At 41.4% G+C, this 26,412-nt stretch overlaps 1 protein-coding gene and 1 pseudogene across 4 annotated transcripts in view; one reads left to right on the forward strand and one right to left on the reverse strand.

The window, feature by feature from the left end:
* DRP2 (dystrophin related protein 2) overlaps window positions 1-24,029 on the forward strand; it is a 311,219-nt gene extending 287,190 nt beyond the window's left edge. For all 4 annotated transcript variants that reach the window (XM_075835576.1, XM_075835579.1, XM_075835580.1 and 1 more), the window contains 3 exons: window positions 1,622-1,724; window positions 21,213-21,314; window positions 22,766-24,029. In XM_075835576.1, the coding sequence (XP_075691691.1) occupies window positions 1,622-1,724; window positions 21,213-21,314; window positions 22,766-22,809 (249 nt within the window). In that variant the 3' untranslated portion in view covers window positions 22,810-24,029. The remainder of the gene's footprint in view (window positions 1-1,621; window positions 1,725-21,212; window positions 21,315-22,765) is intronic.
* Window positions 10,750-13,720, reverse strand: LOC142658917 (importin-4 pseudogene; annotated as a pseudogene).
* Window positions 24,030-26,412: the final 2,383 nt, after the last annotated feature.

Here is a 26,412-nt window from a genome sequence, read left to right on the forward strand (position 1 = left end):
GCAACCCCTATCTGCTATTGCAGCAGATAGGCGCTGCAATGTAGATTACAGTAACGTTTTTATTTTTAAAAAACAAGCATTTTTGGCCAAGTTATGACCATTTTTGTATTTATGCAAATGAGGCTTGCAAAAGTCCAACTGGGCGTGTTTAAAGTAAAAGTCCAAGTGGGCGTGTATTATGTGCGTACATCGGGGCGTTTTTACTACTTTTACTAGCTGGGCGTTCTGACGAGAAGTATCATCCACTTCTCTTCAGAACGCCCAGCTTCTGGCAGTGCAGACACAGCCGTGTTCTCGAGAGATCACGCTGTGACGTCACTCACTTCCTGCCCCAGGTCCTGCATCGTGTCGGCCACATCGGCACCAGAGGCTACAGTTGATTCTGCAGCAGCATCAGCGTTTGCAGGTAAGTAGCTACATCGACTTACCTGCAAACGCCGATGCTGCTGCAGAATCAACTGTAGCCTCTGGTGCCGATGTGTCCTCGCTCGTCCGACACGATGCAGGACCTGGGGCAGGAAGTGAGTGACGTCACAGCGTGATCTCGAGAACACGGCTGTGTCTGCACTGGCAGAAGCTGGGCGTTCTGAAGAGAAGTGGATGATACTTCTCGTCAGAACGCCCAGCTAGTAAAAGAAGTAAACACGCCCCGATGTACGCACATAATACACGCCCACTTGGACTTTTACTTTAAACACGCCCACTTGGACTTTTGCAAGCCTCATTTGCATAAATACAAAAATGGTCATAACTTGGCCAAAAATGCTCGTTTTTTAAAAATAAAAACGTTACTGTAATCTACATTGCAGCGCCGATCTGCTGCAATAGCAGATAGGGGTTGCAAAATCTGGTGACAGAGCCTCTTTAAGCTGAGGATAAGCCCTTTAAGTTATGTGTAGTTTCTCCAAGACAGAAACTACACAGGTGGCTTCTCTGACATTGGGGGAGGGGTCCTGGCACCTTTTTGATGCTCAGAGGTTACCTGTATATATTTAATGCATTTTCAAACACTCCTTTCATGTTGTCTCTGCTGGGGCTCAAACTCATGATCTGCTGTATGTGAAACAGAAACACTAGCAGTGACCACAAGCTGCCCTGCCTCCAATGTGTGTATTGTCTCTGCCTAAATGCCTCAATATTATTATTATTATTATTATTCTTCATAGACATAATGCACTGGGGATAGGTATATACCATGACATTATAGGTACAAGAAAAAACATGAAAAGTAAAAAGACCACTAATCGAACAAAAATGGTAAAAAAAATTCTGCTAAACTTCACGTTTTAAAAAACAAACAAAAAATAGCTGACAAAAAATAAGCACATTCAACTGCGTCTATGTAAAAATACTACATTTATGGCTGTTAGAAAGTAAGAAGGCAAAAACGGTAAAACAAGAAACTCTTGCCATCTGAACAAATTCAGCATCTAAATTTCCATTAGTGAAGGGTTACATTACAAACCTTGCGGCATGCAGCTGCCTCCCTGCAGGAAAATATATTTATATAATTTTAAAAAAAAACTGTCAAAAGTAGCAAACATGTTGTTGACATTTGTTTTATGTGCTTGTGATCCTCTTCATCCTGATATTGTATAACTGTAGTTTATATGTTTTCTAGCCTAGTATAGATGAAGGTAAGAGTTCTTCCACCTCACAGCTGGACTCAGAGAGCAAGTGTCCTACAGATGACAAGAGAGGAACACCAGACACTGAAGCTGCAGGTAACATATAAACTTACAAGGTGTAATTCCGCTTTCACTCGAGCTCAGATGTTTATGCAGTCAGAAGACAACAGATGTAAGGCCTCGTTCAGACGTAAAAGATTTGTTGCAACTAAGTACAGTATAATGCTAGTGAATCTGGATTACAAACATAATTTCCAATCCAATTTACAAAAATCAAACCATTATAACCTGTATTGCCACAGGTGCGATCCAAAAGATCAAGAGGGTGTGTTGCACTAGGGAGGGGAAAAGACAAGGGGAGGAAGGGAATAGAGAAAAAAAATAGGGGGGGGGGGGGGTTGGTGACGGAGTCCCGGGCGTTAAGGATGGGAAAGGAATATCAGTTCAAAGTTAGGATAAGCGTAAGAGATCCGTTACATTTATCCACATTGAACCTCGTTTGCCAAGTAAATACCCAAATACTTAGTGTGTCCAAATTGACTTGTAATTTATGAACATCTTCGATAGACTGGACAATACTACATAGCTTGGTGTCATCTGCAAAAATAGAAATAGTGCTATTAATCCCATCCTCTATATCATTAATAAATAAGTTGAATAATAATGGCCCCAGCACGGAACCCTGGGGTATACCACTTATAACCGGTGACCAATCAGAGTAGGAATCATTGACCACAACTCTCTGGATACGGTCCTTGAGCCAATTCTCAATCCAATTAAAAACTATACTACTTCAAACCTGTAGTCCTTCATTTGCCCATTAGGCGTCTATGAGGGACAGTGTCAAATGCCTTTGCAAAGTCCAAAACACTATATCCACACTGAAGTAGAAGCCTCTGTCTAGGCTTCTGCTCACCTCTTCATAAAAACAAATCAGGTCGGTCTGACAACTTCTGTCCTTAGTAAAACCGTGCTGGCCGTCACTTATAATACAATTTTTTGTCACATACTCCTGTATATAGTCCCTCAATAACCTCTCAAACATTTTCCCCACGATGCATGTTATGCTTACTGGTCTATAATTACCCAGGGAAGACCTAGAGTCCTTTTTAAAAATAGTCACCACATTTGCCCTTCGCCAGTCCCTTGGCACTATACCAGTCACTAGAGAATCTCTGAATATTATGAACACGGGGACAGAAATAACTGAACTAAGCTCTTTAAGAACTCTAGGGTGTAACCCATCTGGTCCCTGGGCCTTGTGCACATTTATTTTATTTAACTTAGCTTGGACCATATCTACATTCATCCAATTCAGTATATTAATTGATGTATTAACAGCACTGGCACTGGCTACATCAGCTGCTCTTTATTCTGTTGTATTTACAGAACTATAGAAACCCATTTAGTAACGCTGCCTTCTCATGATCCCCTGTGACTGACCCGCCATTACCACTATTTGGGGGTTCTACATGTTCTAACCTTAGTTGTTTTTTTTTTCACTTATATACTTGAAGAATCTTTGGCCACCTGTCTTTCATTTTATATTTTTGCTGATTTTATTATTTAAGTTAGATTTTAACTGCAACAAATGATACATTGGGGGATTTTCATGCTTGAGCTATGATCTGCTTTGCTGCCACAATTATATGTGAAGAGTTTGAATTGAGAATGTGTTAAATTGGGGGGTCAGAAGTGTAACAATTCTGTCCAGGGATCATGCGCGACTTGTTCATTAAAGAGGGACTGTGTGGGGGGTGTGGCCTGCTGGCAGCATCAGCGGACGTGAAGTGTGAGAGCTCCGACGTGTAACCCGCTATACACATTATCCTGACTACTCCTGAGAGTGATAGATCTTTTTCCGGGTCACAGAAGTGCTCCTAAGGTATGGCACCGATGGATCCCACGAAAGTCTCATCCGCGGCGGAGAAATTAAAGGATTTCGCCAGAGACGGCACACAAAATGGCGCCGTGGCCTCTCCAGCATAATGCTCCAGGCCACCACGCGGTCAGAGTGCTCATACGAGCCAGTCTGAGGAGACGGAGCCTGGCTCTGATCTGACACTGCAGCAGGTATATGAGCAACTATTGCAGACTATCACTTTGTCTACCACCTCTCTGACTGGACAGATCGACGAGGTGAGGGTGGATCTTGGACTGCTTCGCCATGATGTTCAGAAGCTTAGAGATAGGGTGAAGGAGACGGAACATTTCCACCATTGAGGACACCACTGCTCGCATCCCTGATCGATTGTCGGTGGTGGAGAAAAGAGAGGAGCTGTGGCAGCAGAAATGCGATGATTTGGAAAACCGTTCGTGCAGAAATAACGTCAGGATTATTGGGCTCCCGGAAGGAGTGGAGGGATCCACACCTGGCACATTTATTGAGCAATGGTTCCAGAATACGTTTCCTGAGGCACACTTCTCAGCGGCATTTGCTGTAGAACGTGCCCACAGAGTTCCGGCAAAACCGCCACAGCCTGGCTTACCACCAAGACCTCTGCTGACACGTTTTCTAAATTGGAAGGATCGGGATTTGATCTTGCAGATGGCTCAGAAACAGCAGGACATTCAATATGAGAATTCCCGTGTTTTGTTGTTTCCTGACTTTTCCGCTGAATTGCAGAAGAAAAGGGCAACATTTATTGCAGTCAAGAAGCGAATTTTATGTCTCCAGGAGACACATTTGACTGCAGACTCTGTAAATACATTGCGGAAACCGTGGGTTCAATGAGCCAGGCATTCATGCCACTCGTCCTACTCTCGAGGAGTTTCCCTATTAGTTCACCACACAGTGCGATGGAATGCAACTCGGACAATTGTGGATCCAGAAGGTAGATATGTTTTTGTGCATGCCTATATAAATTGTGTATCTTTTGTGATCTTGGGTGTATACCTTCCACCTCCGGCCAATATGGCACCGATACAACTAGCAGCTAATTTTGCTTCCAATTATCCAGAGGCTAAAGTTATATGTATGGGGATTTAATATACTCCTCAACCCTGTTCTTGATAAGTTTGTGCCCCTAGGTAGTGCTTTGGTGTTGCGTTCTTCTTCAAACCTTCAGAGGTTAGTGGATGAGATGGGATTGATGGAGTTGTGGAGAGTAAGACACCCTCAGTCTTTGGAATTCTCATGCTTTACCCCTTCTAGGGGTGCATTATCTAGAATTGATTACATATTTGGTTCAATGTCTTTATCCCCTCTGCTATCCAATATTGGCTATGCCCCACCTAGTGTTTCGGATCATGCACCTCTACAGGCAGTATTTCAATTGTATGACCGAAGAGCCGGTAAAATGAACTGGAGAGTACATCCCTTTTGAATATCTTTGATTGGATCGAGCGATCGCATCCCAGATTAGCTGACCCAATTTATAGACATTCATTGTGAGGAAAACAATACACTACTTAAATGGGATACTTTTAAGGCATACTTGAGGGGGTGTCTGAAATTCACAATTTCCTTCACCAAAAAACATCACAATCAGTTGAGGAGGGACTGGCCGCATCCTGTAAAGCAATGGAATCGACCCCTCTGAGGAGAATACACTAAAGTGTATGCAGGCGGGTAGATTATATTTGTTACATCTTAAAGAAAAGGGTGATAGGAAACTGTTTTTCCTTAAACAAAACGCCTTTGAATTGGGAAATCAGTCAAGTAGATTATTGTCACATCTAGTACATAATAGTCGATCATCACCTGCCATTCTAAAAATCCTAAATGAGGATGGTCGAGAACTCAGTGAGGCCGAGCAGATTGGAAACAGATTACGTACACTACCGTTCAAAAGTTTAGGGTCACTTAGAAATTTCCTTATTTTTGAAAGAAAAGCTGTTTTTTTCAATGAAGATAACATTAAATTAATCAGAAATACACTCTATACATTGTTAATGTGCTAAATGACTATTCTAGCTGCAAACGTCTGGTTTTTAATGCAATATCTACATAGGTGTATAGCGGCCCATTTCCAGCAACCATCACTCCAGTGTTCTAATGGTACATTGTGTTTGCTAACTGTGTTAAAAGGCTAATGGATGATTAGAAAACACTTGAAAACCCTTGTGCAATTATGTTAGCACCGCTGTAAACAGTTTTGCTGTTTAGAGGAGCTATAAAACTGACCTTCCATTGAGCTAGTTGAGAATCTGGAGCATTACATTTGTGGGTTCAATTAAACTCTCAAAATGGCTAGAAAAAGAGAGCTTTCATGTGAAACTCGACAGTCTATTCTTGTTCTTAGAAATTAAGGCTATTCCATGCGAGAAATTGCCAAGAAACGGAAGATTTCCTACAACTGTGTGTACTACTCCCTTCAGAGGACAGCACAAACAGACTCTAACCAGAGTAGAAAGAGAAATGGGAGGCCCCGCTGCACAACTGAGCAACAAGACAAGTACATTAGAGTCTCTAGTTTGAGAAATAGACGCTTCACAGGTCCTCAACTGGCAGCTTCATTAAATAGTACCCGCAAAATGCCAGTGTCAACGTCTACAGTGAAGAGGCTACTCCGGGATGCTGGACTTCAGGGCAGAGTGGCAAAGAAAAAGCCATATCTGAGACTGGCTAATAAAAGGAAAAGATTAATATGGGCAAAAGCACACAGACATTGGACAGAGGAAGATTGGAAAAAAGTGTTATGGACAGACGAATCGAAGTTTGAGGTGTTTGGATCACACAGAAGAACATTTGTGAGACGCAGAACAACTGAAAAGATGCTGGTAGAGTGCCTGACGCCATCTGTCAAGCATGGTGGAGGTAATGTGATGTTCTGGGGTTGCTTTGGTGCTGGTAAAGTGGGAGATTTGTACAAGGTAAAAGGGATTTTGAATAAGGAAGGCTATCACTCCATTTTGCAACGCCATGCCATACCCTGTGGACAACGCTTGATTGGAGCCAATTTCATCCTACAACAGGACAATGACCCAAAGCACACCTCCAAATTATGCAAGAACTATTTAGGGAAGAAGCAGGCAGCTGGTATTCTATCTGTAATGTAGTGGCCAGCGCAGTCACCAGATCTCAACCCCATAGAGCTGTTGTGGAAGCAGCTTGACCGTATGGTACGCAAGAAGTGCCCATCAAGCCAATCCAACTTGTGGGAGGGCCTTCTGGAAGCATGGGGTGAAATTTCTCCTGATTACCTCAGCAAATTAACAGCTAGAATGCCAAAGGTCTGCAATGCTGTAATTGCTGCAAATGGAGCATTCTTTGTGAAAAGCAAAGTTTGAAGGAGAAAATTGTTATTTCAAATAAAAATCATTATGTCTAACCTTGTCAATGTCTTGACTATATTTTCTAGTCATTTTGCAACTCATTTGATAAATGTAAGTGTGAGTTTTCATGGAAAACACAAAATTGTCTGGGTGACCCCAAACTTTTGAACGGTAGTGTATGTTTTATACTGACATATATTTCCCAGAGCGGGTACACGGATTGCACACTGCTTGAATATTTAGAGGGGATTACTTTCCCGCAGTTGTCATCGGTACATAGAGATCAATTAGATGTTGACATTACACTGGAAGAACTGAGGACTGCTGTGAGGGACCTAGCTAGGGGGAAATCGCCTTGACCTGACGGAATCCCTTTAGAGGTGTATTCTAAATATTTTGAGATTATTGGCCCTGAATTGCTTCAGATGTATGCGAAACCTTTTGAGATGGGTACTTTACCCATATCTTTATACAAAGCCACTATTATAATTTTGTTGAAACCTGACAAAAACCCATTGGAATGTGGGTCATATAGACCAATTTCTTTACTCAATTTAGACTATAAAATTCTGACCAAAATTCTGGAAAATAGACTCAATTCTATTATCACTTCATTGATACATAATGATCAATCGGGATTTATTCCCGGGAAATCAACTTCTGAGAACATCCGCAGGTTCCAGGCGATATCAGAGGTGGGAAGGGACTTTAAACAACAATGGGCATTGGCGTCTCTTGATGTGGTCAAGGCCTTCGATTCCGTGGAATGGAGATACTTACAAGCAGTGTTGACTCGATTTGGTCCCAGTTCCTTTTGGGAAGAGTTAATTGATGTTTTGAACAGTATCACCTCAGTGCCTGTATCTAAAACTCCGGAGGTATGTCTGTTGGTTTTGCTGCAGGAAGACTGCTGGCCATATCACACACACGAATCTTCCTTAGAGAAACTTTATTTATGGCTGGAAAAGCTATTGCCCTGAGATGGATGGCGGATAGAACCCCCTCGATCACACAATGGAAATCCCTGGTTAATAAAATCATTCCATTTGAAAGAGTAGTATACCGTAATAGAAAATGCCCCCTCAAATTTGGAAAGATGTGGGATGGTTGGATCGCTTCCCCATTGACCTTAGATTCGAAAAATACTGTGCGTTCATTATTGGCACGGCTGACAGAGGAAGATAGAGTGGGCTAGATCTCATGGGACACTGATATCGACTATTTTCCTATGTATTTATGTAAATTAACTGATTTGCTGAGATATTCCTTGGTACATTTGTTTAAAACATGTTTTGCATTGTATATACTGTGAATGGAATGTAACTTTGTTCTCTATATATCAATGTATGATGTACTGCACTAATGTGCTATTCTACTGCAAGCCTTGAGTTCAATAAAACGAGTTAAAAAAAAAAAAAGAGGGACTGTGTAAGGTTTAAACACTCGGACCAAAAAGAGGACTACCTTGGGACAATTCAACCATATATGGCATATATTACCCTTGTTAGAGCAGCCACGGAAACAGTTTGCAGGGTATTCTGGGACAGCTTATGCAATACTACTGGGGACTAGATGCAAACAGGGTAGAACTTTATATGCCGATTCCATGGTTGTGACATTAATAGAACAGTGCGGGACGACATCCCAAGAGGAATTCTAATCTGCAACCTTACTATAGAGATTACAGTCTCTCTCCCAGTTGGTAACATATGGTTGTCTAGTCAGGACAGGGGATACTTTTTTTTTTGGATAGGGTCAAGATTAGACCAGAAGAATGTGGGGCTGTAACACAGATGTGTGGAATTTGTATGAATTTAGCAAAGGTAGAATCTTGTTGTATCAAAGACGCAATCCAGTGTGGAAGTTGAAGGTATCCAAATTTCTCTGAGGGTAGAATATTGCGTTCATCTCCAAAGATTACACGCCTGAGACAGAGTGTAGGTTATAGACTTGGTGAAAGCCCTGTTCTCTCCACCAATTGATAGGCAGAAAAATGCGAGATGCTAGGAAAAATAATGGGTTGTGCCATAAATTCATTAAAAGCAAAGAAGGGGAGGCTAGACTGATTGAGAATTTCAGAGAATCACATATGGATTGGGAATGCTTCATTAGCCAACAAATCGAGGCCTTACATGGGGGGTATCCAAAGGTACGAGGAAGCTGGTATGAGGTGGAAGTTGGGCAGTTCTAAAAAGAGCCACATGGGGGATTTGTTGTATGGTAGTTCAATGGTAGCTGCCTGGTAATATTTTTACAGATCAGGTGCGTCAAGGCCACCCTCTCATTTCAAACTATGCAAGGAAAACCGGCAGACCCCAGGTCTCTTGTCCAGTCAAATAAAAGAAGTGATTTTACATTGGAGGTTACATAAGATGTATGGGGGCATCATAACTGGGAGGAAAAGAGATAAAGCATTTTGAAATAGGTTCATTTTTATACGGCTAAATCAGGAGAGCGGCAAGGGTTTGCCATTTCTTAAGTATCCGTGAGGGACCAAACGAAAGAAGGGTAATTGGCAGAGTGGAGAACCTATCAAATGGAAAGTGTGGGCGCAAAAGTAATACAGACGGAGAAGGAGATATTAAGGCCTAGAGATTTGGAATTATTAATTGTTAGGCCAGAGATAGTAGCGAATTCATCCAAAAGTTTAAGCAAATTAGAAAGGGAGTTGTGAGGCTGGGTAAGCAGAATATCATCAGAATAAGCAGTCTATGGGATGAGTAGAGGGCCGAAACCCAAGAAAAGAAAATTCCTATTTGTGGAGCAAATAGGACATGTATTCCCAAGAGACAGATTCAGACTTTCTGTATGTCCAACGAAAAGAACACACTGCCTATATTGCTGGATTTAGCCACATGTGCTAAATTCACAACTCTGAGTATATTATCCCCTGTCTGTCTACTGGGAACAAAGCCTGTTTCGTCTCTGTGCATTATATTCCCTAATGAGCGGTTTATACGAGTTGCTAACATTTTTGCAAAGATCTTGATGTCCACATGAAAAAGTGATATAGGTATGTAATAATTACCTGCAGGGGATCTTTATTAGGTTCTGGGATCATTGCAACCCCGGACGAAGGCAATAGCCGAAACACGCGTCGGGTACTGACATCATCTCCACGCCTCCACTATGTCTACCGGTATGTCTTACATTCTTTCCTTGCTAGATAGCTGCAACTGAGTTGTTCTGAGTCCATCCAGTCTTTTCTCTGCCGTTTTGTGAGCCCATGCACATTACACATTTTTTGATATTCCAGTGTTTATCTTGTATCATCCACCTTATGGGTTGCTATTCGTGCTAACCCTCTACGTTCACCCAGATAACCACCACGCCTATACGCCTATTTGTATATGTTTTCATACACCTTTACATAGGTGTGTTGGTATGTATGTATATGCTGGATTTCATTGGATACCTCTATGTCATGACCTACTTTGGCTCCATTAGATACAGCCTTGCATGAGAACACACACAATTCTCTTTTGCTGCGTCAAAATATATACATTGTTCATACTTATGTAATTTCCATATCCGGTTCCTGACCGATTTGATGTCTCTTTTTATTGAGTGACTCATTCCCTGTTCCAGTTTTAATTGTTCAATTGTCTTATGTTTTTATTTCAATAAAATATTTTGTATATTTCTCTATAAACTTTATGTGCTTTAGTCGATCATACTTTTTGGATTCATCTTGTGTCATTGCCATTTTGGCCTAGAGGGATGAAGAATGATGGAGTGCAGTGCACCCTGCATCAGTGATGTAAATAAATTAGCCAAATATGGATTCAGAATGCCTGACAATTTTTTCTATAGTACAAGGGCATAAAACCATCGGATCATGGCAATTTTCGAAGATTTCAGAGATTAGATAACCAAGCTGACTTCTAATATGATATGTCATTTTCTAGGGTTGAGAGATGGGATACGGGTATGTCTGAAAAGGACAGTTGTTTGAATCTTCCTTCAGTGGCATTGATGGAAGTAACACTGGAAACACCTGTCCCACAGGAACACCTTCTGGGTTTCTCAGTATCATACAACTTACTGCCCCACACACATTGTCCAGGGTTCGTGCATTCTTCTCAGTGCTTATTATAGAGGATAATATAGAAAGCAGCTTTGGTAAATTTTTAAGCATGGCTGCACCACCATGTTCTGCTAGGACCCCAAGTCCAAACACTGAATTACTTCAAACTTCATTATCTTCATCCTGTGCTCCAGCAATGAAAGCAGGTAGTAACTGTGTTACAAACTGAACAGTCGTCTCTCCCAAGCTTTCAATTGATTCAGCAAGAGTACCCACGGAAAAGGACTTCTCTGCAGGAGAGCAAGTGGACTTTGTTTTATTAAGTAGTGGAAGAAAACCTGCAAAGTATGGAGCAAATGTCACACCACCAACTGTAGCAGCAACCAAAGGAATTCCCTCTCCTGCATATTCCATCAACATTGCATCCATCTCTGCCTGTTGCTCATCATCTTCAGCTTCATCCTGACATGCGGTTTTGCTCTGCAACACTGCTTTGATGACATCACATATTTTTTCAAGCTGCTCAGGTCCTCTCACACAAGGTTCCTTTATATCTTTTAGTACATTGTTTAAAGACTCTAGAATAGCCATCACCACTTCACGTTCTTTATCTTGCACTGCCCCCTGCAGATAGGCAAGGATGACGACTTCCAAAAGGTGAAGAAGACACACAAGATGCATTGAGCGCACAAATTTTCCTACAGCTTCATATGCTGATTTTAGAACACTGTTATGCGGTGACTCAGTGTGTTTAAATACTTCCTGAAATCATGATAAGGGAAAAATGAAGAGCTGGCATGTAATGCTATCACTGCTAGGGAAGAGCATGCCTCTTCTTTCTCATCAACAAATGCACTCTCCACAATAAATCCTTCAATGTCTGGATCTCCCTCCTCTTCATCATCATAAATGACAACATCCTCTTCATCTGCTTCATCATCAAACAACATGAAGGAACGATTCTCATTGTATTGGATCACTATTCCTTCCTTTGACTTTAGAGACAGTAGCATTATAGTTGTAATTTTTTCCTAGATGATAAGAAATATTATCTTCCATAACTCCAGAAAGAGCAGCAAACAGACTATAGGCACAGCTTCTCAAATTTGGGTCATCAATTCTGTCACATAAGTTGAGTCCTAGGAGGAAACAGTCTTCTGCCAAGGGTAGGAAGGTTTCTTTAGCAAGAGCGTAGACCAAAACCCCAAGGGTTTCTAAACACTGAATCTGAACTGGTCTTCCTTCTTCTGCGGTCTGCATCAGGTGAATTTTCAATACTTCCATTATGGAAGGGAAATATGGTCGAAGCAATTGCTCTGCCCCATTGGCGTTGGCACCCAGTTTGCTCACGGATAGTTCCATCAATCTGACATTATCGGAGCTGCTCAGAGACCTCAATATCCGCTCCATCAAGGTAGGGAGGTAGGGCTCAATCTTACTACCCAGGTTTTCCACAAAGTTCTCAAGAGCATAGTAAGCTTTGGTGAGATGAGATGGATCCAAACGAGACAAATACTCCAAGAGCAATGGAAGCACAGAATCTGAATAACCACTTATGTCCGGCTGTAAATGTTCAGAAAACTTGATTAACGTGATTTTCATTGGTGATAGCCTGACATACCAACTGTAGCATAGACTGAAGATGTTTGTTCCGGATGTAATCTGCACAGCCCTCACTTAATACAGCAAGACACATAAGACCAGCTTTGCGCTCATAGGAATTCAAACTAAGAAGACATGGCTCCATGAGTGGAGACAATTGTGTAAAGAATTTCTCCGCAGGTAGATGAAGTGCCAATATATCAATCACCTGAACTGCATAGTGTTTGGACAACTGAACCTCAGCTTCTTTTTCCAACAATTCATCATCATCCTCTTCGTCTTCTGGGTCCAACTGCCCAGTAGGTGGCTCAGCACACATGATGGGGAAGATACCATTGAGAATCTGAGGCAGCAGCTTTTGCTTCAAGATAGATTTGCTTTTCAGTTTGATGAGGAAGCGAATACAGTAAAGTGACTTCACACGGAGGTTATCAGACAGTGATGTTTTTATAGCAATCTCAAGACAGAAGTGGATAACATCTGACAGATAATGAACAATAACCAACACTTCACTTTCCATGAGTTCATCAAATACTTCCATTGCTTCACAAGCATGGACCTCATTAATCTGTATCAACTGTTTTATTGCGGTTACCAACTTTGGGATCAAGGGCCTCAGTAGGTTAGTTTCATTACCAACCAGCTCAGGCACCATACTTGTGAGAGATTGAATAGTATAGAACAGCAAAGGTCCATTCTGAAGATCAGCAAGAGTATGGTTGAAAAGTTTGATTAAATCTGGGAAGTGGGCCGAAAGATTTAAGCAGTGAGATCTAGAGCACAGCGCAGAACCAAAAGATCAACCTGTCTCTGTTCTGGAATGTTACTGCGAGATACCTGCAACACAAACTGGATGAACTGTGGCCAGCGCTCCAACTTCTCACTTCTCAGAATAACTGCTGAGCTGTGCAATAGCATAGCGAACTTTGTGCTCTGGTTCCCTTGGAATGGCTTCAAGCAGAAGAGATTTCACACTTTCTTGTTGATCTACAGGCATCATTTTCCATCTTTTAATCAAACGTCTACTTATTAAAACTGCTGCAAACTGCCGAATCTGTGGGTCTTGGGCACCTCGTAGTACATCACACAGTGCTGGAACAATCAATGGATCCTTGAAAGCTTTTAACTGAGCAGTTGCCTGCTGGCTGACAGCGTTGTCCGGCTGCAGAAGACTTGTTAGTATAGTCTCCAGTATGTTCGCCATTATGATAAACGGCCTCCCAGTTGTACCAGACAAGAATAACGGTCCTGCTAAACGCAGCAACCGGGAGCTGCCACTAACCGTCCCTCCATGTGGGTAAGCTGTCATCAGTTTTGAGGGGAGGGGAAGGGCATTTTAAATGTTCCTATTTTTAATTTGAGAAATTGGCGTTTAATTTCCCGGTCGCAAATGCCATACACTGGCTTCTCAAGCCGTCAGTCAGAGCAATCAGGAGACCGTTCGAGCCGTCATTTAGAGCAGAGGGGCGGGACTTGCTGCGTGCTGTGCAGGAGGAGCAATTCCCGCCTCAGTGGCATTTGTGATCCTAGCGCTCAGGGAATCCAAAATAATTTTCTGAGTCATGCAAATTAGATGACCTAGAGAAAAGGTGTGTTTTAAAATGCCCTACCCTATATAAGTCTGTCAGCAGTTTTAAGACCTGAACACTGCTCACATGTTCCCTTTAAGTTGTTTGTTTAATGCAATGTAGTTTCCTTTCCATTTGGTCATATAGAAAAAGATTAATGGCTATGTACAACTTTGTAGGTTTTTTAAAAAAAAATATGTTTTAGGTGCTTGGGTTTTATTAAGAAAAGAAAATAAATTTCACGATACAGCTTCTATGTATCCTACATAGAACGCCTTAGAACGGTCAAAGGTGGTGTCCAATACTAAAATTGGATTCTCCCATTACCAGGAGGAGTCCCTGTTTGTGAGTAGTGATGACTTTGAGTAAATACCTGCCAGCAGGTGCAATGGAAAGGCATGTTCTTTCTGAAGGCTACAACCACTCCTTCAATGAATGAATTTTTTTTTAAACAAATTATTTGTACCCCATAATAGTGCCATTACAAAATGCATTTCGTCCCGCAAAAACAAGCCCTTATATATCGACAGAAAGAGAAAAAAAACTTCATGGCTCTTGGAAGGAGACAATAAAAAAATAGCTTAGTTAAACTACACATTTTTATTATTTTGAAAAAATAAGGGTATGTTCACACGAGGTCATTACGTCCGTAATTGACGGACGTATTTCGGCCGCAAGTAGCGGACCGAACACAGTGCAGGGAGCCCGGCTCCTAGCATCATAGTTATGTACGATGCTAGGAGTCCCTGCCTCGCTGCCGGACAACTGTCTCGTACTGAAAACATGATTACAGTACGGGACAGTTGTCCGGCAGCAAGGCAGGGACTCCTAGCATCGTACATAACTATGATTATAGGAGCCCGGCTCCCTGCACTGTGTTCGGTCCGGTACTTGCGGCCGAAATACGTCCGTCAATTACGGACGTCATGACCTCGTGTGAACATACCCTTAAGATTACAGACATAAGATTACAGAGCCATGGAGTACAAACATTATGACCTTGAGAAAAAGAAGTTTGGCACTGAATCATATTATTACAGTACATCAGTATATTATTGAGAACCTGTTAAAGGGGTTGTATCTGAATTGGCAATCCTGAGAATACGTGATAATTGTGAGATAGCTTAAACCCCCACAATTGTGAGAACGAGGATCCTGAACCTCCCCCCCCCCCTTTTCTACTCACTGCTTGGCCAAAGTGGGGAAAACTTTGAATAAAGCGGCGGTCGAACATGCTCACTGCCGCTCTATTCAAAGTCTATGTGAATTACAGATATCGCCGAGTACAGCCCTCGGCTGTTTCCGTCAGCCCCATTGACATTGAATAGAGTGGCGGTGGCATCCCCTCGCGATCGGTGGATGTCCCAGCGGTATCTATCTATCGGTGGATGCCGCTGATATCTATGCGAGCATGCTTCCGTGGTGTACAGCAGAATACCTGCTGTTGAATTAATATCGCTGGCATCTCGGCCAGAGTGACCAAGCTACAGACCCCTGATGATAAGTACAAGAAACGCGTAGGGTCGGGTTAATGAGGAATTCTAGCGTAGGGGACAGTGTGATTTTTGTATACTTTAGCACTAGGAGTTTCAGGTGCGGTTGTCGCGGGCTCTAGTGTGATTTAAGGTCTATACTACTGTTATGCACATGTTTAAATGCTGATTCCGGATTGATATCTTTTACAACATACTGAGTCATAGAGGGTTCACAATTGTATCAGGACTCTGTATTTATTGTTTAATACGTTTTTAATACACACGGTGGGGCTTTTTCACAGTGGTGATTGTACCCCTGTTTTTAGAGAGTTATCTAAATAAAGTTATATTTTACTCATATATCACTTCAGTGAATCCATTGTTAAAGGGGTTGTATCTGAATTGGCAATCCTGAGAATACGTGATAATTGTGAGATAGCTTAAACCCCCACAATTGTGAGAACGAGGATCCTGAAACACCCCCCCCCCTTTCTACTCACTGCTTGGCCAAAGTGGGGAAAACTTTGAATAAAGCGGCGGTCGAACATGCTCACTGCCGCTCTATTCAAAGTCTATGTGAATTACAGATATCGCCGAGTACAGCCCTCGGCTGTTTCCGTCAGCCCCATTGACATTGAATAGAGTGGCGGTGGCATCCCCTCGCGATCGGTGGATGTCCCAGCGGTCAGACAATTATCACCTATCCTGACGATAATTGTCGATTCTTGTACAAACCCTTTAATTGGGCCAAATTGGTGTTAACCAGGTGAGGGTAGCCCAATCTTAAATGAAGTTTAGTCCATATACTGTAGCTCTAACAAAAAATGGGCAAAAAAAACTAAGAGAGGCAGGAAAACACAAGAGAGAGAAAGGGGGGGGGTCCTAAAAGAGGAGTCAAGGGGAGATAACTCTAAGAAGGCTGCTGAAATGAATAAAGAGGGAACAAGTCGGTCAAACTCCAATCTGAAAGAGGAATGAGAGGCATAGCGACGGATGTGTGACTAATTTATTCCGCCCAGGAAGCCCAGAACTGCTCAAACCTATCCACCTTGTCATTCAACAGTGCTGTCAGTTTCTCATTAACCATGTATCCCAACAGACATCTCCAAGCATAGGTAATCGTTTTTTTAGTAGCCAAGATTATAAAGGAGATTGAGCATGTCTGGGGATACAAGGGCTATGTATGTTAAGTAAGGCTTTGCAGACATTTTTAACAAAGTCTGTGACCTGTAATGGAGAAAATTCATGAGTTCGCTCTTATTCAAAGTCTACAAACTTTAGGACAATGTCACCATACATGGAGAATATCACCTGAAGCCTGCCATTCTCTGAAGGAGGCAGAAGGGTAGTTGGGAACTGCCTTTGCAATTCTAGCAGGTGTTAAATACCATTGCATGAGAACCTCTGATCAGTTTCAAGCAACATACCTGGAAGGTAGAGGATCCAATTTGGGACCACTCCTTATCTCTCAACAAGGTCCAATTACCAAGGGGTAACATAAGTAGATGTCATCTATAGGGTGCATGCGTTAGATGAGTATATGGGAATGAAATAGACCCAAGGGAATTAGGGTTTTAAATGCACCATTGGTCAAACAGTGTGAGGGAGATAGGTGGTGAGACTGGTTTGTGTAGGGTGAATAGGAAATTGCCTAAGTTGTAGAGAAAAAAAATATTTCACCAGGCAGGCTATTTAACCTAAGGAGGTCCGAGCATGACACTAATGTGGGGCCTCCTCGTCTAGTGAAAATAGTGCGTTGTCACAGAGAGGGCCGGAAGGGTGAAATTAATAACTGACCATTTTAGAGTCCCAAACCTTCAGAGAATGAGATCATGGAGTTAACAATGTTCTTACGTTGTGCTGGGGGCACCATTGTACTGTATCTATAATGAGAGGCTGACACTCCGGAACTTCCAGGGAGAGTCAAAGAAGGTTAGTTGGCTCAATTTGGATCGTTTTCTTTTCACTAACATAAACATGAGACTGTGAAAGAAATGCTGGTGTGTCTGGGATTTTACAGCCTATTAAAGGGGTATTTCAATCATACACATATATTCCATAGGTACCAGATATGCCATAAATGTCTGATAGATGCGAGTCCCAGCTCTGTGACCCTCACCTATTTTGAGAACAGGGTTACTTTTTGTTTAGTCCCCCTAGGGAACTTTACTATGCGATTACTGTGCTCTCCTTTTAAGCCAGATACAGTAGGACACATAAATCAAACCTGGAGTCCTTCACTAGGCCTCTGGCTGACATGACAATAGTTCGGCAACTCTCTATTTTGTCGCGGGGAGGGGACAATTGGTGGACAGTGGGAGGCCTCTCCCTCTGTCTAACCAGTCAGATGCCACGATTGCTATTTACCGCAGCATCTGAAGGGTAAAACTGCTGGGATCGGTGTTACACTATATGGGCAAAAGTATTGTGACACTTAAACATTACACCTACAAGAACTTTTATGACATTCCAATCTAAATCGATAGGCAATAATACGAAGTTGGTCTCCCTTTACAGCTAAAACAGCTTCCATTCTTTTTGTAAGGCTTTCTACAAGATTTTAGTGTGTCTGTGGGAATTTTGTGCCCATTCATCCAGAAGAGCCTAGCTCATCATCTCCGTTTTAGTTCACGCCAAAGGTGTTTGATGGGGTTGAGGTGCGGGCCAGTCAGTTTCTTCCACACCAAACTCACCCAACCATGCCTTTATGGACCTTGCTTTGTGCACTGGGGCGCAGTGATGCTGGCACAAAAATGGGCAGAGCCACAAACTGTTCCCAAAGTTGAAAGCATACAACTGTCCAAAGTGTCTTGGTATGCTAAAGCATTAAAGGGTTATTCCAAAGTGAGGCCTTATTTTGAAGAAGGAGCATTGATATCTCCAAAACGACAGATTTTAAAAAAGATAAAGGTATTTACAAAAGTTCATAACTTTTATTCCATGGGATTTTTAGGTTCATTTATCAAGCTGGGAATACCCCTTTAAAATTTCCCTTCACTGGAAATAAGGGGCCTAGACCACCCCTGAAAAACAACCCCATAGTATTATCCCCCCTCCACCAAATTTTACAGTTGGCACAATGCAGTCAGGCAGGTAACATTCTGCTGGCATTCACCGAACCCAGACACGTCCATCAGACTGTCAGATAGAGAAGCGCGTTTCATTACTCCACACAACACGGTTTCACTGCTCCAGAGTCCAGTGGCAGTGTGCTTTACACCACTCTATCAGAGGCTTGGCATTGTACTTGGAGATATAAGGCTTGCATGCCTACACACTCTGACACTCCAATCCGTGCTCACATTGTCAGAGTATGTAGGGACACATCCTATTGACAAAATATTAACAGCCAGTTGTCAGTTTAGCTGGGAAATAGGAAATATGCCACAATTTTTCTCTAATTTTAAAGCCAATTTTAAATTGAAGGAGCAATCCTATGACCTGGAATCACTCGTCAGTGACACCGAGAGGGACTAATCTTAGATGTTGAAATTCATTAGCGCATGTGATACAAATATGGAATTACATGTAAATCGAGCATAACCTGTTAAAAAAAACAGGAAAGGGGGGGGCAATGTGAGGTCAACTTTAAGAAAGAGCATGAATAAGCAGGGTGGAAAAGGCAAATTAATGTGGTTACAGGGGTTATAAGAGATGGAAGAAGCTAATTCTACCTCATCAGTCAATATAACTTTTTTATTGGATTCTGTGTAAACATGACCTATTGCATACACGGTCACAGCAATAGCTTTTGTTAGCTGCTGCTACTACTACTTTACAAATGATTTGTATTGGTAAGGCATCCACTGGGCAGCATTGAAGCGGCCGCGATGCGGGTGAAGACCACGCCGAACAGCATGCCGCTGCGAGTTTCAGCCGCTTCAATGCCACCCCGTGTGGCCTTACCCTATCAATGGTTCTTAAACAGGGTAGAGACATCCTACTTATGAAATGTAATTTGTCGTCCATACAGAAGACCCAGCACTAGACTGTGATGATCTTCTATGGTTAGGTGACTTGTCATCACGTGAATGAGGAAGCAGTTGGGGAGGATAGACTCATAGTGCCAGCACACAGTGGGCCACATTTACTGGTGGAATACCAAGTAGGACGCCAGTATGTAATTAAAGAATAATGTGCCATATTTCCCAACATGATATATGTCAGTTAAGGAATACAGTGCGGCTACTGAACCAGAAAATTGTCAGATACTATATATCAGTGTACGTCTACAAATCACACAGTTGGACTTGATGGTTGTACCCCTGTTCAGCGGATGCACTTTTATTATTATTCTCATAGTCACTGCAGGGCCCACCTTTTTTTTTATTATTTATATCAAGCTGTGTTGTGCTATGATAAAGCATTACCAGAAGAAGGCTCTATAATATACATATGAATATTAATGAGCCGCATCCTCCGGCAGGACGTTGCTGCCGTTTTAGTTGTATCATATAAGCATGTGCTAGCACGCCGATAAATGTCCTGATGGATAATACGGCTCTTTAATATTCATATAATTTTGAGACAGGAAGTTATGCACATAGGTGGACATCATTTGGAGAAGAAGGTGACATTGTTTCGGACATGACTGCAATCTTACATGCAATGGTGTTCCATAAGTCAAGCATTGTTTTGTCCCTAAAATTAGGCTACTCTTCATTTTAATGAAATAAATAAGGCTGATAAAGCTTTTCATGTATCACAAAAAAAATAAAAAAATGTCGTCGTCCCCCATGTCCTTTGTTGTCTATCCAGCTTGACAATACTCTGAATTGTATTCTTCATAAAATAGTTCTATATGTTTTTTTTACAATTGTGGCTGATATAGCAGAGAAACAAATGTGATTGTAGGTTGCCAAATGCAAGCCAAAAATCATGGCAGGCCAAAACTTTTTACAGACATGTCCTGTCCATTTGAATAGGCCCCACAGCCCTAAACACCCCCAAACCGAAGGCTCGAGTCACATTTTAAATCCTGAAAAATTTATTGAGACCCCAGACCCTAATAGACACCAGCACTGACCTTCACAAACTGAGGGAGGAGACTGAACACATGCTGCTGCCTTTATCTGGAATATGTCGGTGGAACCCCCTTTGGAAACAGTGGTTTATAGGTTAATATATAAATAAAATATAGAAAAAGAAACACTCACCGTGGTACATGAGATACGTTCTGGGGGACCAAATTTCAATGGACTGTTTCAATAGAACATATAGACAGGGGTTCGGACAAGTCCTATAAGGAGGACTTATCACCTCTCCTGATTGTATTTCCCATAAAATTACAAGTTTGAAGCATCTTTTCTTAAAACTCTACATTGGGAGGTTCCTTGGTTATTCCTCTTAGACATTTATGAATAAATTAACAACCGAGTGTAACCAGTTGGGGGTGTGCCCCTACACAGACTGACAATGTCCAATCAGTGCTGACAGAAATTGTGTAGGGACACGCCCACAACTAATTAAACCCAGTTGTCAATATATTCATAAATTTCTAGGAGTAATAACAGAGGAACAGCACAACGCAGAGTTCTAAGAAAATATGTTCCAGAAATGTTAGTGCATTTAGAGGAACAGTCACCTCTCCTGACATGTCTATTATAGTAAGTACCCCATGACATGTTCATCTTTGACTTCTCTACTGAGACATTTACAGGTCTAAACAATAATGTCTCTGTATGATTCTTTCCAGATGATGTGGACAGTGGAACTAGAGAGGTTGGCTTACACCTGGAAGACATCATGGAAAAGCTAAGGAACGCTTTTCCAAATACAGAAGATGAGGAATTATACGGTATGCAGATAAGTGTGCATCACCCCTTTATGATATCTACATTATGGTTTAATTAAACCTTACGGATCGTGTTTATACTTGTCACTATTATCCATCCGCCTCTTTTCTGTCAAAGTGGTAGCATTTATGTCTGATCAGTGGGGGTCCAAGTGCTGGGACCCCCACCAACAGCTTTAGCAGCAACTGTCACAGTCATGCAATTAGTGTGTGACTTAAAGGCTATGTAAACCTTTGATGGGCAATTTTTTTCTTATAAGTAGATCAGTCAGTGTGATTGGTGTAACTTTATAATTAGTCGTATTAAAATGTTTTTTTAGATACAGCTGCTCTGTATTCTATATACAGAGCAGCTGTATGCAGCGCTAAGTCCTGTTCAGGACGGGTTCAGTGACAGCGGGTCCTGCGTGACTTAGATGTGATAGATTACAGGTGGATTCTGCATGTCGGAGCCACTGACTCTGAACCCGTCATGTCCGCGGGACAGACGGATTCAGGTCATAGCGAAAGATACAGCTGCTCTGTATAGAGAATACAGGCAGCTGGATCTAAAAAAGTAAAATAAATTTTTAATAAAGACTAATTCAAAAGTTACACCAAACACACTGACTGACCTGTTTATAGAAAAAAAAAATGCCCCTCAAATGCTGTACATAGCCTTTAAGGTGGTTTTACATTGGCAGATATCACCTGTGTAAAACAACTTAATGAGTGCCAATCGATAATGCAGCTTGTTGATCGGCGCTTGTTTACTCCATTCACAAGGAGAAACGATTGTTAAAAACTTTCATCAAACTTTTTCTCGGTCATAGAGACAGATCAAAAGTTTGGATCGGTGGGGTCCGGGTGCTGAGACCCCCAACTTTGCTGGAACGAAGGTGCAGAAGCACTCAGCTGAGCGCTTTACTCCTTCGGCTGTTCTCAGCGCTCATCATCAGGCTGAAGACGTCTCACATAGAACATCTAGGTGAGCCGTCTTCAGCTTGAGAAGAAGCGCCAGTCACAGCTGAAGGAGCAAAGCGCTCAGCTGAGTGCTTCTGCACCTTCGTTCCAGCAAAGTTGGGGCTCTCAGCACCCGGACCCCACCGATCCAAACTTTTATATGTCACACATGGTTTACTCCTAGGGGATAAAAATCTGTCCTGGTCATGTAATGGACACACAGGTACATGGCTCATTATAAGACACCACTATGCTATGATAACTGTACTGTAACCAGTACTTACCTGTGTGCTCCTATAGAATGCCAGCAAGCAGAGATCTTGAACACTGCGAGGAATTGATAATGAAAATATATTGAAATATTGTCTAACTTTTCATTATAGAAAGAATTTATTTCATTTGCTGGAACCGGACCACCCCTTTTTAGTGTTTTTTCATGTAACGAGACACATTCACACTATAATGTATTATTGTTGGCCTTCTTACCTACCAATCTTTTTTTCATGTCATAGATGGTGACACTGCAAACCTGAAATCTCCAACACTGCCTTTGTGACACTGGTCCTCCTTTCTACACCACTTACAAAAGTATGGATTGGCTCATTGATAAGTAACTTTGAAGAAGCAATGTTTACAGATCGCGGCCAATGAAATGGGGCAACAAAAGATTAAAACCAGTCAGTTACTGGTAATTTACAGTTTTTACATTAAAAACAATGATTTGCTACATCCATCCTTTAGAGACATCCATGGACAAGAGAAAAACTTGTGTGTAGTCAATTTATATACAAATAATCTGGTTATTAACCCTTTCCCATTTGTAAGAAACTAGTAGGAACCTTCCCATTGGTACTGAATGCATTTGACAGTCCGCAGACAAGGTCGATAAAATATGGTTTAAAAAGCTGCTTATGGGAAGAGGACGGTACTCTGTATAACAGCTGTTGCCCACTACTAGGCCGTCTATTGTGACTTCAACAAAGTGTTTTACAACTATTCGCTGTGTAAAAGGTAAATCTCAGTCTTTGGTTGGGTCTTCTATGCTTGCTCAAAAAAAACCCTATTATTAAAAAGTGGCAGGTACAATCAATTCCCATATGTTTAACGAACATAAATAACCCTTCTCTTTACTGGTTTAAATTATTGGCTAATTTGGCAGATTTGATAGTATATTTTCTGTGTGTTTTTGTTTCGTTTTTGAGCAGTGAGACGGTCCTGGATGTCATTTTAGTTACATAAGTGATACGTTTATTAGAAGATTTGTAAGAGTACAGCAATATAAACTGCAGATAGAAATAATATTGGGTAGTATACCATTGTCTTACATAAAGATGAGAAAATACTAAATGAAATCCCTTTAATGTTTGAGATTTATTTCTACCTGTGATATGCAAAAAGGAATACCATTCAATGGGAGAAAAGGCTGCAATACCTGTGAATCGCCACTAAATGCGTGTCAACGACTCACAGTGAGCAAGTAGAAATGAAGAGGAACCAGCGCTGCGGCCCCTTCAAAACAGCTGATCTGCAGGGGTCCCGAAAGTCGGACCCTGACCCATCAGCTATTGATGGCCTATCCTGAGGATAGGCTAAAAGCAGATAAAACAGACACGGCGCCACATAGTGCAAAATAAGAGCGATAAAACCAAGGGGCAATAGAAGAGAAATTTGCTGACCTAGGGTTATGGACACCGGTTAGATGTCACAAATGTATAAGAGCTGCTGCCAGATCCGTGCACAAACAAACCAAGTTTGTTGTCAAGATATACTGAAAATCCACAGAGAAAAAAGGACCAACCGGCGCTGCTCGTGAAGAATGTCAGATGGAATATAATGTATAAATAAATAATAAATTTATTGTGAAGGAGTAGGCTACGCGTTTCGACGCCGGACCGACGTCTTCATCGGGCCAATGCATACAGTGCGGTAGTTGCACGTTTATATACATGGAGGAAGTAAAAGTAAATTGGCTAAGAATTTAGAAAAAAAACGCCAACATAGGCGGGTCAGAGGTCAGACAAAACAACTTATACAAGTGTTTACATTATGTTTACAAAACAGGTTAAAATTACTATAACATAAAACCATAAATGTAATAAAATGCCTCCAACGAAAAAAACACAAATTTGACCATTTATGACAACATTAACATTTTTATGGGGAAGAATATATATCTAAACAAAACGGCGGGTGAACCGCAGGGTTGAGCCGCAAACAGTTCAACACGTGGGGCATGAGCCGCACGGTGGAACGCAAACTTGCAGGGATGTAGGCCGATTTGAGAACAAATCGGCTATGGAACGCAAAAGGACCGCAAGCAATTGGTCACGTGAGGTGCAAAATGGACCGCAAACATATAGTCACGTGAGGTGTGGGCCGCATAATGGACCGCAAGACAGCAAAGATCCAAGGGCGATTGGACGAGTGTAGACCACGTAAGTAAAAAGATTTTTTACAAAAATTTTTTCCCAAATTACTTAATAATATATGTATCAGAAGTTACATTTCGGACCGTGACAGTATAAAATCGGTAATAAATATAAGATTTTTTTTTAAAAATGTTAGAAGTGAACCGAAATTGAATAGTATAATAGGTTAACCTGCAATATGTAGGACGTACCACTCAAACGTTAAGAAACCGAATCAACAAGCACAGATCCAATGTTAAGCAGGGATTTCTAAAACATAGTGTGTCACGTCATTGTGCCCTTAAACATAACTGTAAATTTGAAGATTTAGTTGTGACCCCGATCGAACAGATCCCAGTGGACATACCTAATAGGTTTTTAAAACTTAAACAAAGAGAGAATTTTGGGATTTTTAAACTGGAGACCCTGCGTCCTAACGGCCTTAATGACCTTACAGAAACGTCCTTAGACTAAAATGTTTTAATTTTCCATCATGGTCATCTTTCAGATTGACTAATAATGTAGTACGCATATATCTTCAGCCTTTTTCATCCCCCCCTTTTTTTCTCCATGCTTTTATTATACTATTCAATTTCGGTTCACTTCTAACATTTTTAAAAAAATGTCTTATATTTATTACCGATTTTATACTGTCACGGTCCGAAATGTAACTTCTGATACATATATTATTAAGTAATTTGGAAAAAAAAAATTGTAAAAAATCTTTTTACTTACGTGGTCTACACTCGTCCAATCGCCCTTGGATCTTTGCTGTCTTGCGGTCCATTATGCGGCCCACGCCTCACGTGACTATATGTTTGGGGTCCATTTTGCGCCTCACGTGACCAATTGCTTGCGGTCTTTTTGCGTTCCATAGCCGATTTGTTCTCAAATCGGCCTACATCCCTGCAAGTTTGCGTTCCACCGTGCGGCTCATGCCCCACGTGTTGAACTGTTTGTGGGTCAACCCTGCGGTTCACCCGCCGTTTTGTTTAGATATATATTCTTCCCCATAAAAATGTTAATGTTGTCATAAATGGTCAAATTTGTGTTTTTTTCGTTGGAGGCATTTTAATACATTTATGGTTTTATGTTATAGTAATTTTAACATGTTTTGTAAACATAATGTAAACGCTTGTATAAGTTGTTTTGTCTGACCTCTGACCCGCCTATGTTGGCGGTTTTTTTCTAAATTCTTAGCCAATTTACTTTTACTTCCTCCATGTATATAAACGTGCAACTACCGCACTGTATGCATTGGCCTGATGAAGATGCCGGTCCGGCGTCGAAACGCGTAGCCTACTCCTTCACAATAAATGTATTATTTATTTATACATTATATTCCATCTGACATTCTTCACGAGCAGCGCCGGTTGGTCCTTTTTTCTCTGTGGATTTGCAGTATATCCTAAGGATAGGCCATCAATTTTTAATGGCTCAAAACCCCTTTTCAATTCCAAGTAAGCAGAATCTTTTCAAAACTATAATCTGTTAAGATCCCACTAATCAGACAGCATGTTCAACGTGACAGGTTCCCTTTAATTATGTAATTTTTTTTTTTGTTTTCCCCAAATAACTTTCAATGTCAGAAAATTGCTACAAGAATTGGAAGAATAGATGCTACAATTACCATATATATGCTGCCATTTTCGAATGCAAATTAGATTCTTTACACAATGTACTTTAAAGGGACATTTTCCATCAAATTTTTTTAATCACATATTCCAAGCAATATGTGACTATTATATGTA

The sequence above is a fragment of the Rhinoderma darwinii genome, chromosome 8, assembly GCF_050947455.1.
Source record: "Rhinoderma darwinii isolate aRhiDar2 chromosome 8, aRhiDar2.hap1, whole genome shotgun sequence".
NCBI classification, from domain to species: Eukaryota; Metazoa; Chordata; class Amphibia; order Anura; family Rhinodermatidae; genus Rhinoderma; species Rhinoderma darwinii.